This window comes from Zootoca vivipara, chromosome 9, assembly GCF_963506605.1.
Source record: "Zootoca vivipara chromosome 9, rZooViv1.1, whole genome shotgun sequence".
Taxonomy (NCBI): domain Eukaryota; kingdom Metazoa; phylum Chordata; class Lepidosauria; order Squamata; family Lacertidae; genus Zootoca; species Zootoca vivipara.
The window spans coordinates 75,972,801-75,986,234 of NC_083284.1; the positions used below are offsets into that span (position 1 = coordinate 75,972,801).

At 43.7% G+C, this 13,434-nt stretch overlaps 1 protein-coding gene across 5 annotated transcripts in view; it reads left to right on the top strand.

Moving 5' to 3' along the window:
* Window positions 1-12,872, top strand: part of CC2D2A (coiled-coil and C2 domain containing 2A) — a 56,312-nt gene extending 43,440 nt beyond the window's left edge. For 2 of the 5 annotated variants that reach the window (XM_060279079.1, XM_060279080.1), the window contains exons 27-36: window positions 337-513; window positions 2,148-2,168; window positions 3,123-3,326; window positions 3,882-3,971; window positions 4,975-5,088; window positions 5,870-6,004; window positions 6,783-6,905; window positions 7,767-7,825; window positions 9,342-9,519; window positions 10,550-12,872. In XM_060279079.1, the coding sequence (XP_060135062.1) occupies window positions 337-513; window positions 2,148-2,168; window positions 3,123-3,326; window positions 3,882-3,971; window positions 4,975-5,088; window positions 5,870-6,004; window positions 6,783-6,905; window positions 7,767-7,825; window positions 9,342-9,519; window positions 10,550-10,738 (1,290 nt within the window). In that variant the 3' untranslated portion in view covers window positions 10,739-12,872. Of the gene's footprint in view, window positions 1-336; window positions 514-1,523; window positions 3,327-3,881; window positions 3,972-4,974; window positions 5,089-5,869; window positions 6,005-6,782; window positions 6,906-7,766; window positions 7,826-9,341; window positions 9,520-10,549 lie in introns of those variants that run through there. The other 3 variants (XM_060279081.1, XR_009558205.1, XM_060279082.1) reach the window with 3 other exon arrangements.
* Window positions 12,873-13,434: the final 562 nt, after the last annotated feature.

Genomic DNA, 13,434 nt, shown 5'->3' on the forward strand with positions numbered 1-13,434 from the left:
TTAGACAGATGTCACACCTGAGGCAGGTAAAAGCCAATTTTAAGGAGCTCAACACAGCACCATCTACTGACCAATGACTATAATACATGACTCAGACAATTCCTTTTCCAAGGGTGGGGGCCAAGGTATGGCGATACAGGGGGGAGGGGCCAACACTCCCTGGGCACAACAGAGGGGTATCCTACCGTCCTCCACTGGGGTACGGGGGCCCTGACTGGGCCACAGCAACGCGTGGCCGGGTCCCACTAGTTATTAATAAAATAATATCGTTGCCATTCATGCCTACTAATGCACAACTGCATATTGTTACATGATGTTTTTCTTTTTTGTTTTTAGATAGATGGTACGTTTAAGGTAGATATTCCTCCGGTTCTTCTTGGATACAGTAAGGGGAAAAATCTTGGAATTGAAAGAGCCTATGATTCCATTCGAAATCCGAGTGAAGGATCATATCTATCACTGTTTATTACTATTGAACCTCAGCTCATTCCTGGAGAATCAGTTCGTGAAAAGGTAAATCTCTTCACGTTTTACTACTGGGCATGTTTTTAAAATCTATGGCATAGTTCCTTAACCCTTAACTGCTGAGCTTGACCAAAGATAGTGGAGCCGATAGTCATATAAATGACCTGTGAGTTCCTGCTGGAGTGACTTGTTTTCTGAGCCAATGTGTATACGCTTATTTTAATTGTAAGCATGTGTAAGGGCAAGTGGCAGTAAAAAGTAGGAAATACATCACTTTTAGAAACTAGACTGAGTGGAAACCTGATTAGCAATAAATAAGGTGATTTGATTGATCAAATGCATTACTTAACTGTGGCAGTGCTATTGTTTGAAATAAATAATTGCAGTTGTCACAATTCTGGCACTGCTGTTCCTTAAAGGCTCTCAGGTGTGCTGTAAGGTGGGAGATGGCCATAGCTGCCAAGTCTCCCGTATTCCCCGGGAAACCCCCGTTTTCCCAGCTGTTCCCAGCCGAAAAAAGATTTTTTTTTGTTTTTCCCGGTTTATTCTGGCGCGGTGGCCATTTTGGAACTGGGCGGAGCATGCTCAGAAGCGACTTTTGATGCTGCTTTGCCCAGTTCCAAAATGGCTGCAGCGCGACTTCTGGTGCGGCGGCCATTTTGGAACAGGGCAGAGCAGCATCAAAAGTCGCTTCTGAGCATGCTCCGCCCAGTTCCAAAATGCTGTCAGCGCTACTTCCGGTCTGCTACTTTCGGTCCAGTCCCTTATTTCTGAGGCCGGGACTTGGTAGGTATGGAGATGGCGAGTTCCGACTTCCTCTCTTTACAGCGGTCTGACAGCATGCAGTCCTAGAGAGAGTAGCTGACTGGGAGTTTCTGCAAGGAATCGAGCAAGCCAAGCATAGGAGATGAGCTCAGCTTAGCTCTCCTCTCAACATCTACGGCAGTCTGTTAGTACGCATGCAGAAATGCTTAAATATATATGTGGCCCTTTGCAAAGTAATGTAAGCAACAAAAGAAGCTCTTTAGATTTCACTGACCTCATTTGTTCTCTTTCAGAAACAATGTTAGCTAGTTTCCTTCAAGACAGAATCCAGACTCTTAAGAGTTAGAAAGGAAAGGACGTACCGTATACTCTGGAGTTGCAGCAAAAAGCCATACTACCAACCTTTTTAAAAGTAGTAGCTAGAACCAAAATTTCAGTCTCTGAATGTTGGAAGATAGTCACTATCAAATGCTAGCTAGACAGTACTATTAAACATAGTAAATAACTCAAGAGTGAACAATTCAGGTAAGAAATTTCACAGATCAGCTATTTATTTTGCCTTAAGCTGGTAAGATGAGAATAGAATATATTTTGCAGGGGGCGGTGGGTGTTAACTTCTTTCTTGCATGAGTTCTTTTAGCGTGATTATTCTCTCTTTAAATCTTCTATCTGATAGAACCTCATAGTTTCCAGAAAATTCCAGGTGGTCTCTTCCCTCGTGGAGACAATGTAGAATATCTAAACCTCCCCACATCCCTATTATTACTTCTAAGCTTTCCATAATACAAAATAATTGAAGGTGTGCCTATATTTTCTCAGCTGCTTACCTTTGATAGTATTTCATGTTGTTACATTATTATTTTTACATTGTTCACACCTTTGTCTCTTTTCTTGCTTACCTTCCTGAACCTTTGTAGATGAATGAAATGCTTAAGAAGGTACAAAATGTTCACACTTCTTATTTTACAGTGGTGATGATTGTTTCATGTGTCCATGGCCTAATAATTTTTTTAATGTAGTATGTTGTCTATAAGGTGTGAATTAATATAGTGCAAATTCCTATATGTTTAATTGTTGTACTAAAATGATGGGTGGCAGTTTTACTCAGAGTAAACCCACTGAAATTGACATGACTGTTAGGTCCATTCATTTCAATGGGTTTACTCTGAGTAACAGTTGTTGCCAAATAATCTGTAAGAAGCTGTTTTTAAACCAAAGGTGCAAACATTTTTGCAAAGTTTAGGAGCCAGGTAGAAGAAAGATGGGAGTGATGAAATTCTGAGTGCTCCACCCACCATGGGCCACCATGTTGCAGTGAAAGTCAGTCATAGAAATGTCTCTGGACAATTCATTATTCTTTGTATACCATAAATTCATTTTTTGCTGTTTGGAAAAAAAATTAAAGTGTAAAGTTGGTATTTATTTTAATGGGAATCTAGAAAAGCATCAGTACCTTTTTAGATGTCTGGCCAGATAAATATTATGTTGTTTTATTATGATAGTTAAATATACATTTCCTTCCTTTTTATGTACAGAGGATGTATGGAATATGCCCATTCTTTATCTAGAATGACAGTACAGCACCCACTCCCTATCAGCTGTTCTATCAGTTTATTCCTGACCACCTAAGACCAGAACAAATTAGAAATTACAGTGTTTTCATTGTGACTGGTGATACTGTACTTCCTGGCATAATATGGAATTTTGAGAGACATGGAAAACCTTGAAGGCTCCATCTAGACAACATACCAAAATCACAGTGTGTTATCATCTTCTTGTACTTGAATGGAGGACATAGTTGTCCTCCTATTCATGAAGCGGAGATGTGGTGCTGGTGGTGGGGAGGATTCATCAGCAAAATCACATGCACTTAACTTGTTTCCCCCCCCAAGTTCGACACCCAGGAAGACGAACAACTTCTCCAAGCGGCTGAGAGATACCAAGCTGACTGTGCGCTCAAGTTTCCAAGTCGCCATTGCCTGACTACTGTAATTGACATCAATGGGAAAACAGTCTTCATTACTCGGTACATCAAACCTCTGAACCCACCAGACGAACTCCTACGGGTTCATGTCGACAATCCCCAAGAAACGTCAGTAAGTGTTTCTCATGCGATAGAGGAATATGTTTTCAGTGATGGGTCAGAAAACAGGCTGGGAATCCTCACACAATCCAATAAGTGTGTGTATATGTCTAAGTCGAGTTTGGTGGGGGACCCAGGTGGCGCTGCGGGTTAAACCACTGAGCCTAGGGCCTGCTGACCAGAAGGTCGGCGGTTCAAATCCCTGTGACGGGGTGAGCTCCCGTTGCTTGGTCCCAGCTCCTGCCAACCTAGCAGTTCGAAAGCACGTCAAAGTGCAAGTAGATAAATAGGTACCGCTACAGCGGGAAGGTAAACGGCGTTTCCATGTGCTGCTCTGATTCGCCAGAACCAGCTTTGTCATGCTGGCCACATGACCTGGAAGCTGTACGCCGCGGCCAATAAAGCGAGATGAGCGCGCAACCCCAGTCGGTCACGACTGGACCTAATGGTCAGGGGTCCCTTTACCTTTATATGTCTAAGTCGAGTTTGGTGGTTTGCCGTTTCATTGCCAGCTGCGACAGCTACAGCCCCAGACTGATGGAAGTCTCCCCTGCTTCTTTCTGTATAGGAGTTGGTGGCCCGCTATGTTGCCTTGATTCCTTTCCTACCTGACAGTGTATCATTTGCTGGAATCTGCGACTTGTGGAGTACATCAGATGTAAGTTCATTGTGATTTTTGTTTTACTACAGAACTTTCCTTTGGCTACGATGTATGCCTAGAATGCACAGTTCAAGGTCCAGATTAGATAGAATGAAAAGCTAATTGCTGAGGCAATGGATCCTCTTTAAAAGGTTCTGGGTTCTTTTTATGTCAGAAATGCTCTTAGGTCAGAACCAGAATCTAATACCTTAAATAGAAATAGATCCCAAATCCTGTCATTATGGTGAAGTTCCATATCAGAACTGCAGGCAGAGGTTCTTTCCACAGGCCTCTGAGAGACTTTATCCAGTCTGTTTTTACAAGACACCTCCACAGAACTTTGAATTGTAGGAGAAGGGAACATTTCATGCACCTCATTAAGCTGCTTGTCTGCTTTTGTTTCTAGTGGTTTGGTTCATTTATGAACTAGAAAGATGGTGGGTATCTTTTTAATAAGAAAATGTTTTTCTTCATCTTGCCATTTAGCTTGAAGCTTTATTTAGCTGTTTAATTTAGCCATTTAGCTTCCCGCTCCAGCGGGAAGGTAAACGCCGTTTCCATGCGCTGCTCTGGTTCGCCAGAAGCAGCTTTGTCATGCTGGCCACATGACCCGGAAGCTGTATGCCGGCTCCCTCAGCCAGTAAAGCAAGATGAGTGCCACAACCCCAGAGTCGGTCACGACTAGACCTAATGGTCAGGGGTCCCTTTACCTTTTACCTAAAGGCTAGAGGAAGAAAAATATTTTTATTTTTCATAGTTTTCATATGCCTTTCATGGTTCATAAATTAACCATTCAAAATGAATGGAGTTTGGAGCAATGGTTTGCGAAGTCAGACATCATGTAAAATCACAGTTCAGCTTTTTTAATTCTAGTTTGAATTGAGCTAAAATCTTTGGGGACATAAACGTATTTTCAAACAAACAGAGCTATACTTTATGGGAGGAAGATTCCTGAACAGTGCAGATAAACTAGAAACATTGGCTATCTTGTTAATGCAACTTGTTTGCTTGCATTCATTAGCAATTCCTTGATCTTTTGGCTGGAGATGAAGAAGAGCACGCTGTACTCTTGTGCAATTATTTTCTTGCTCTTGGCAAAAAGGCCTGGCTTTTAATTGGAAGTGCTATTCCCGAGGTAAGTCAGTAATTTATTTATGCTCCAACAAACTTCCACATGCCTGAGAATGCAGTACACACGTTGAATGAATCGCGTCACAATTAATGGTCAGATTTATATTGTAGTCAAACTTTTAAAGCAACTCTGTCAGCCAAAGGCATGATGCAAGCAAAACTCTGGTTTTGATATTGTTATCAATAAAAAAAACTAGTGGTTGCAACTTAATCTTCTTGAAATGGAATTGAATGGTATTGCATGGATCAAATACCTAGTTGTACTAGACTCAGGGCAAGGGGGATGCGATGGAAGTGTGCCGCCCTGGGTGCCACCCTGGCGGGGGTGTCACTCAGCCCCCCCCCCCAGCCAAGCCCCGCAGCCGCCGCCCGGTAAAAAGCCTCGCTCGGCCTGTGAGCAATTGGAAAGTCCTGATCTTGGCATTGGACAGAATTCATTAATACTGGATAAAAAAATATGTAAAATAGTATTGTTTCGTTGGCAAACTTCTGTTGGCAATGGAGTAGACAGGTTTCCAGTTACATGGAATTCTTCACTGTGCAAAATGGGGAAATACTTCATCCTTTTTAGTGGCTTAGCAAGAATAATATTTTTTCAGGGTATGAATTGCAGATTTAATCCCCAAAGCCTTCACAGAGGCTACTGCAGAGAAAATGAGCTGAAACTTCTATCCCATACATCAGCCGCACCCACTAAGATCTGAGGGGGAGGAAATGCATGTAAAATGTAAATATATTCTGCATTGCAAAAGCAAGGTTTTAAGGAACTTGACAATTATTTCCAGGGACCAACCGCATATGTGCTCACTTGGGAACAGAATCAGTATGTGATCTGGAATCCAAGTTGTGGCCGTTTTTATGGACAGTATGATGCTTTCTGCCCCTTGCAGAGTGTGGGCTGCCTCATTTCCTGTGACAATGTAAGTAATTCACATCTCTCTATCTGCCATTCTTTGAACTTACGAAGCTGCCTGTGGCGTTTCACCTCTAGGGGTCTAGAAAGAGTTAAGTTGCCAGGGAGGTAAACGGCCAATGGGAGCTCTCCAGGCAGAAGCAGGGATATACCGTATAAGGAGAAGCAGGCAGACAGGAGGGGGAGATAAAGGAGTTGAGTTGAGGTGGATTGGATGAGAGAGGTAGAGAGGATTTTGAAATAGAGGGTTAGAGAAGCTAGTGAGGTGAGCGGTGGGGCAGAATCTATAAGAGTTAAGAAGAGAATTTCAGTCAGGGAGAACAGGGGGAGAACTAAGACTAGCGGTTAAGCTTAACTGAGAAACCAATAAGAATTGATATGCTTGTAAGATCTGCACAATAAATAAACTTAATTGTTTTGTTCACTGTTCAACTGACTGAGTTCAAATCAATTGTGTACCAGTACACAGATATACTGGTTGGTGGCAGCAAAGGGAAGAAATAGGTGAGGGAGGTATAGGGTCAATAGACCGTCAAACGTCCGGGGACCCTTTACCGGTGTAACTCGCCACACTGCCTTATATTGAGTCAGACCATTCGATTCATTTAGGCCAGGATTGTTGACTGATTGCAGGTGCTCTCCAGACGCCCAGGTCAGCTGTTCAAAGAGAGTGGGGGGATATTCCACCAGCACTTCCATAAACCAAAGTTTACTCAAACAGAGGGCAGAATTATTACTGATTTGTGGTTAAGATGAAGAAAGCAACTTAAAAAGTTCTCTTTCAGGTTTGGTTCAATATTCAACAATATGATTCTCCACTAAGAATAAACTTTGATGTCAGCAAACCAAAATTCTGGAAACCATTTTTTTCAAGAAGTTTTCCATTTCCTGGTCTCTCCAGTGTGCAGGTATTAGCATTTTTAATTTTATAGGGCTGCATAGGAATAATATCTGCATCATTTCATCTGTATCTGAAATTGTTTTGACCTTAAGGGAGAGATTACAGAACAGATAAGTTAAAGAACTGTAACAAAATGGGAGGTAAAACTTATTTTACTATTTTAGGAAATGCAATAATGAATTATGCTTGCTGAAAACATTTGCATGTGGTTTGTTCCACAAACTGGATACCAATTGAGACTGCATTCCTACCTTATTCATAAGCATGGAAAATCAGAATGTTTCAAATAGCATTGCAAAATGCTTATTATAGTATTATAGTAGGCTTAAGCCTAGGTTAACATTGAGATGATTTTGCAACAATGAGATGAGGTAATATTTTGTAGTGTGGGGATCTTTCTTCTTAAGTATCCAGAGAAAAACTTTAGTTGCATTGCCCACTTCTTACTATATACTGTACAGATCATTCCAGATAATCGGGGAGTTGGGAATCTCTCTTCTAAGTTTGGAGTCTAATGTCCATCAGAATTTGGAAACATTATCCAGCTAATGGGAGGGAATAGAGAAACAATCTGAAGCTCAGCTTTTAGTACAGTACTGAGAACCAGAACTGCAAGGTGGCTGAAGACAAAAAAAAAACCCTGGCTACAGGGACTCTCTGGGGTTCTTGTGTAGGTTTGTGGATTCCCTGCTTGCTGTAAGAGTGCCCACTTTAAGGTGCCTACCACAGGTACAATTCTCCAGGTCTTGTGGGTGGCAGAGTGGGTGGGTTGAAGTATCAGTATATCCCAGTACATCTTAAAAGCAAGACTGCATATTTCACATTATGTAAATACGAAATTATACCTTACCCCTTCATATTTTGTTAGCCTGACGAACTAGTCTATCAACGGGTGGACAAGACAGCTGCCCTAGAACTACAGAACAGGTACCCACGTCTATTGAATGTGTTTTGCAACTGCATTTAACCATGACGTACATCAGATGTCAGGTGTATGGGGTTTTTTTAGAGGAGAGGCAGTACCTCTGGTCGGGGACACATCATGCTCCCTCTGGGGTAGTTTGTCCACCTTTGGTCCCCACCCTGCACTCAGCTCTCACCTGTGGTTCCTAGAAGCTGTCAGCAGGCAACAGCGGCCATATACTGACCAGCTAAACCAGGAGGACGCAGGTGGCGCTGTGGGTTAAACCACAGAGCCTAGGGCTTGCCGATCAGGTGGTCGGCGGTTCGAATCCCTGCGACGGGGTGAGCTCCCGTTGCTCGGTCCCAGCTCCTGCCAACCTAGCAGTTTGAAAGCACATGCTCTGGTTCTCCAGAAGCGGCTTAGTCATGCTGGCCACATGACCTGGAAGCTGTATCCCGGCTCCCTCGGCCAATAACGCGAGATGAGCGCCGCAACCCTAGAGTCAGTCACGACTGGACCTAATGGTCAGGGGTCCTTTACCTTTAAACCAGGTGGGGTAACTGATGGGTCTCAAACCCTCGAGTTAGGGATTCCCCCTGCATGCAAAGACTGGCTCTGGCGGATGGCACGGATGAAACCAAGTTGGTCCAATGTTCAAGAAGGTTTCTGCATGTGCAGTAAGTAGAGGGGAGGACAGATGGGGCTCATCAACCTAGAAAGGTAGCCCGTCTAAGAGAAAGAAAACCTATTCTAAACCCACTGCCTTGCAAGATACCTTTGGGAGAAGAAAAGTCTAAGGAGTAAACCCTATACAAATCCAGAGTGGAGTCCCTAAGACAGTTGGATGGTGCCTTGTATGCCTCCTTCCAGTGGCTCCTGCAACCCAGCTGGTGCCAAACATATTGCTCTTTCCTTTGGACCACATCAGCGAGGCCAAGAGTGGGGGGTTATCTGGGCAGCCCAGCACCTCCATACACACACACTCAAGAAAAATGAATGCCAGCAATATCAAATGTCAGTTCCAATTGGATATGAAATGCTTGGTGCTTCTGATTGTGTAATTATTTGATTCATAGCTCTTTTAAGCTCAATACCTTATAAAGGGATCTAGAAAATTCTAGTGACTTGGACTACTTTATTATGTAGCCATTTTTGTTACCTTGCAATATAGTTAGCTTGGCCCTCTCTGTGTTTGACATTCCATAACATCCTGACTTTGTTCTAACAAGTAGCAGAAGAAAACTAGTAAATCAGATGAGCTTAGAACTTTTATCCCAAGCATCTAAGTTTTATAGTTGTAGGTTATTTTACCGGAGGAGCATTCAATAATGTAAGGCTTGGTCCACCTCCAGTCTGAAATGATGCTTGAGAAGTAGATTTGCCACCTCGGTTTCTTATGTAAGCGTGTTGTGGAGAAGTCATTGAATCAAATCTGGCTGTAATTATGGAATTTTGAAATCTCTAGTATGCTTGTGAAGCCACAGTTGCACTGGAGCAGCAAAATTTCAAATGCTACTTTTAAAACATTTTACAATGCAGACTTGAGAAGATACTGAAAGAAAAGATCATGGGATGGAGGCCAAGACACTTGACACGCTGGAACAGATACTGCACCTCTACCCTTCGACACTTCTTACCTCTGCTGGAAAAAAATCAAGGCAAAGATGTAGAGGATGACCATCAGGCGGAATTACAGAAGCAACTAGGAGATTACAGGGTAATGTATAGAATAACAGCCCCAAGGGAACTGGGAGTTTAGTAATATTATTGGGATTATAGGATAGTGCTTCCCTCCCTCACCCCAGGGTGATGTTTGTGTTGGGGCTTAGCAGTAATTCGCTCCATGTGCATGATGAAATCTCTCAATTCTAGCTTGTGATACAGTGAAAGCATTTTACTGACTTATTTGTTGGGTCATGTTGAAAGTGGCCTAGAAATTTGTCTCTTCTTAACAAGTTTTTATTGCTGGGAGGGAGGGCATCAACTGACCAGCAGCATGGGTGCTCAACCTGGGCGGGGGGGGGGGAGTGTGCTACCTGCTATTGTACTACGATGACAAGCACAGACGTGTAATGGTGAACAATGCTTCAATCTAAGAGAAAGCTAGCTGTCAACAGAGGTCTTCACTAGGGCAAGGGGGGGTGGTCAGAAGGAAGGCATGCAGTTACATTTGTTGTTCGCCCAGTCATCTTGAGCCAAATTGAAGTCAGACATGGCCAAACTTGGCCCTCCAGATGTTTTGGGACTACAATTCCCATCATCCCTGACCACTGGTCCTGTTAGCTAGGGATGATGGGAGTTGTAGTCCCAAAACATCTGGAGGGCCAAGTTTGGCCATACATGCCTTAAGTGGAAGGGCTGGCCCATAATTGCAGAATGTATATGGCATCATTTCATTCATCAGAACATCTACAGTGGAACTCCGGGAGCCGAACAGCTGTAAACTCAAAGGTTTTGGCTCCCAAATGATCAAAAACCCGGATTGTTCCGGTTTTCGAATGATTTTCAGAAGCTGAACATCCGGTGCAGCTTCCAATTAGCTGCAGGATGCTCCTGCAACCAATCAGAAGTGGCACCTTGGAAGTCGGACGTTTTGGAAGTTGAACGGACTTCTGGAATGGATTCTGTTCAACTTCCAAGGTACGACTGTATTTCATTTTCTTAGTGGCCAACCGAGTCCAGAGGTGCTATTGCAGGTAAATTGACAAACTTCAGGAAATTTTTACATTTTCCCCTCTTACTTGCAGGTGTCAGGATTTCCTATCCACATGGCATATTCAGAAGTTACACCTTTAGTGGAGGCAGTATATAGTACCGGAGTTCATAGCATTGATGTTCCAAACATAGAGTTTGCATTAGCTGTGTATGTTCATGCATACCCTAAAAATATTCTTTCAGTGTGGATTTATGTTGCTTCACTGGTTCGTAATAGGTAAGAGTTACTCAGACTTACTAATGAATTTAAATACAAGTAAAAGGTATCATCTTATGATTTTGTATTAAACTCTGGATCATTAAAATGTGCAGATTAAAATGCTGGAAGGAGTCTCTTAATTTGATCAGTTTTCTGCAATGCCCCATTAAAGTTGTATAAAACCTTTCAGCTCCAGCCACACTGGAAATCATGTGCTCAAAACCCTTGAAGCCACGCTGTGCTATGTATTCACAATTAGGCAGAGCAGCGTTGCAGATTATTTTCCTGTGATTAAGAATTGCCATAGCAAAGCCAGGCGGCAGAAAACACTTGCTTACCTCTGCTAAGGAAATGCCTCAGATGTTTAAATTCCTCCTGACATACTGCCATGTCTGTATGGGTTACTCACTCATCAACTTGACATGTGAAATGCTCTATGAAGTCAAGGTAGCTATCAGAGGCGTCCTTCCCATAGGGGTTAGTGGCTCATTGCGCCAGGGCGCCGGCCTCTCAAGGGGTCCCCAGCATTGGCGGGGCGCAACAAGCCACTAAGTCCTAAGGCTCGTCCTCCTCCGCCACCTCCTCTCCCTCGGCCATGGGAATCTCCATTTCACATCGGGCCTGCGCCATCTCCTCGCTGGCGATCCTGGCTCCTGCGCCCAGTTGCTGCTGCTTGATCTCCTCGGGACCCTGCCCTGGGACCTGCGTGGCTTCCCGGCACGGGCTTGAGCTGCGCGAACACAGGCTCCTCAAGTCCCAGGCGGGCACTCATGCTCAGCACCCGCATAGCCATGCGGAAGGCGTGCCTTGGTGCGAAAGCGGCAGGACGCACAGAATGGAGGCTTGCCTCTCTCACTCCCGCCCAACAGCAGCGCGCATGAGGCTCCCAAGCTGCGGGAATCCCTTGCCCGCCAAGCTGCTGTCGCCTGAGGGAGCGGCGGGAGCAGTGGTGGCGGGAGCGGCTCCTGAGGGGCCTCCTCCACATCATCGGTGCCCGCTGCCCCACCAACAACACTCCCGGGGCACAGGCAGCGGCGTGGCAACCGCCTCCTGCTCCTCGAGCCGCTGGGCAGCAACGGGAGCACCAGCAGCAGGCTACAGTCAGGCAGCCCCAACGGCGCCCTCCGCCCCAGGCTAAATTTTGGGAAAGGGAGGGAGCGCCAGAGGGACCTTTGTGCCACAGCACTGGATGTGCTTAAGACGGCCCTGGTAGCTATTGTGTCGGTCTGACAGCTTATTTTCACTGCCCCCATATGGCAGTATCAGCACAGAAAAGGTATTTGCCTAGTCCTGGCAGCAGTCTGAAGTAAAACAAATTCCTGCCCCCTCCCCCAAATCAAGGAACATCTTAATATTTTCTACCCAGGGCCTCTGATGCACAAAGTGAATGCTGCTTTAGCTGGAACACAGCTAAAAAGTAACAGGGCAGGCATATGATTTCTACATGCAGAAAGTTTGATAATAAGGACTATTTAAAGATGCTACACCAGAGGTGGGACCAATCTGTCTACTGGTTTAACACTTTCTGTGCCACATATACCTTTCCTGTTTATATGCTAACAATTAAAATATACAATATACAAAATATACAAAATTAAAGAGATGGGATGAAACGTCTGTTATTGTCCCTAAATTTCATTCCAGTTGTGGCAGAAAGTTTTGTGCAAATTCATCTTCAGCTTAATGTCATACACAGTTTGAGAGCTCTCGTTTACTTGATGTGCAGTTACTCATAGTGCAGCAGTACAGTCTGACCATGTCTTGTGCAGAGGTTCCATTCCTGGGGTAAAACATATAGGGGAAAGCATGTATACTCAAACCACCCCCCTGGAACCATTGTGCAAGCATGCTTACCTTTCCAGAGCCGTGCACTGAGTAGGCCCAAAAAATGCAGGGGAGAACTTTGTTTGGCCACAAACACTGGTTTTGCTCTTCTCCTGGGATGCTCTTGTGAGAGCACTGCAGAGCCTGATAAGCAATGCAGAGAGCTTAAAAACTTTCTGCACCTAAAAAACTCTGCGCTAAAAGAACTTTTAAGCTGTCTTCTTCCAGGCATTTATGTGATTTCAACCAACCTTCAACTGTGTTAAGTTGAAATTCACATGTTAAACACGTGTAAGTTGTGGCCAGACTGCATTAAAAAGTTTAACTTTCAAGTTGCTGGAACAATGTTGTTATTTTGCAATGCAACTGAACTTCCCCTCCGTTCAAATGAGCAGATTACCACCAGCAAGTTCCTTAAAGCTGAAAATTTATTTATTTCAGTTGCTCTTACAGCAGAGAAATCACTTCTTGGAAAGTCCCTTTCAGAATTCAGCATCTTTAATGAATTTCTATAGACAATACAGGGGGTCCTGGTTGCTATGCAACTACAGTTAAGCAAATACTTTGTGAAGCCCACAGAAAGATGTGGCAAACAGTCATTGGCTTGCTAACTTATCCAGACTCTAACAAACTCAGATGCTGATGGGAATGTTTCATTTACTGTTCTTTAAGCTTATAACATATGAAGTCAGTGCTAAGACAAAGTATCTGCAACTCTGCAGTAAGACAATTCTGGGATCAGAAGTTATGGGAGAAATCACTACTGAACAATATATATTGTTATCCAGATGTATTTAATATTTATATTGAAGCATGAGCTTAAAAAATAATAATCTTAAGGGTTTAGCACAAAACACAAAATAAAAATAGTAAGTGCCAAACATTAGGGGAAAA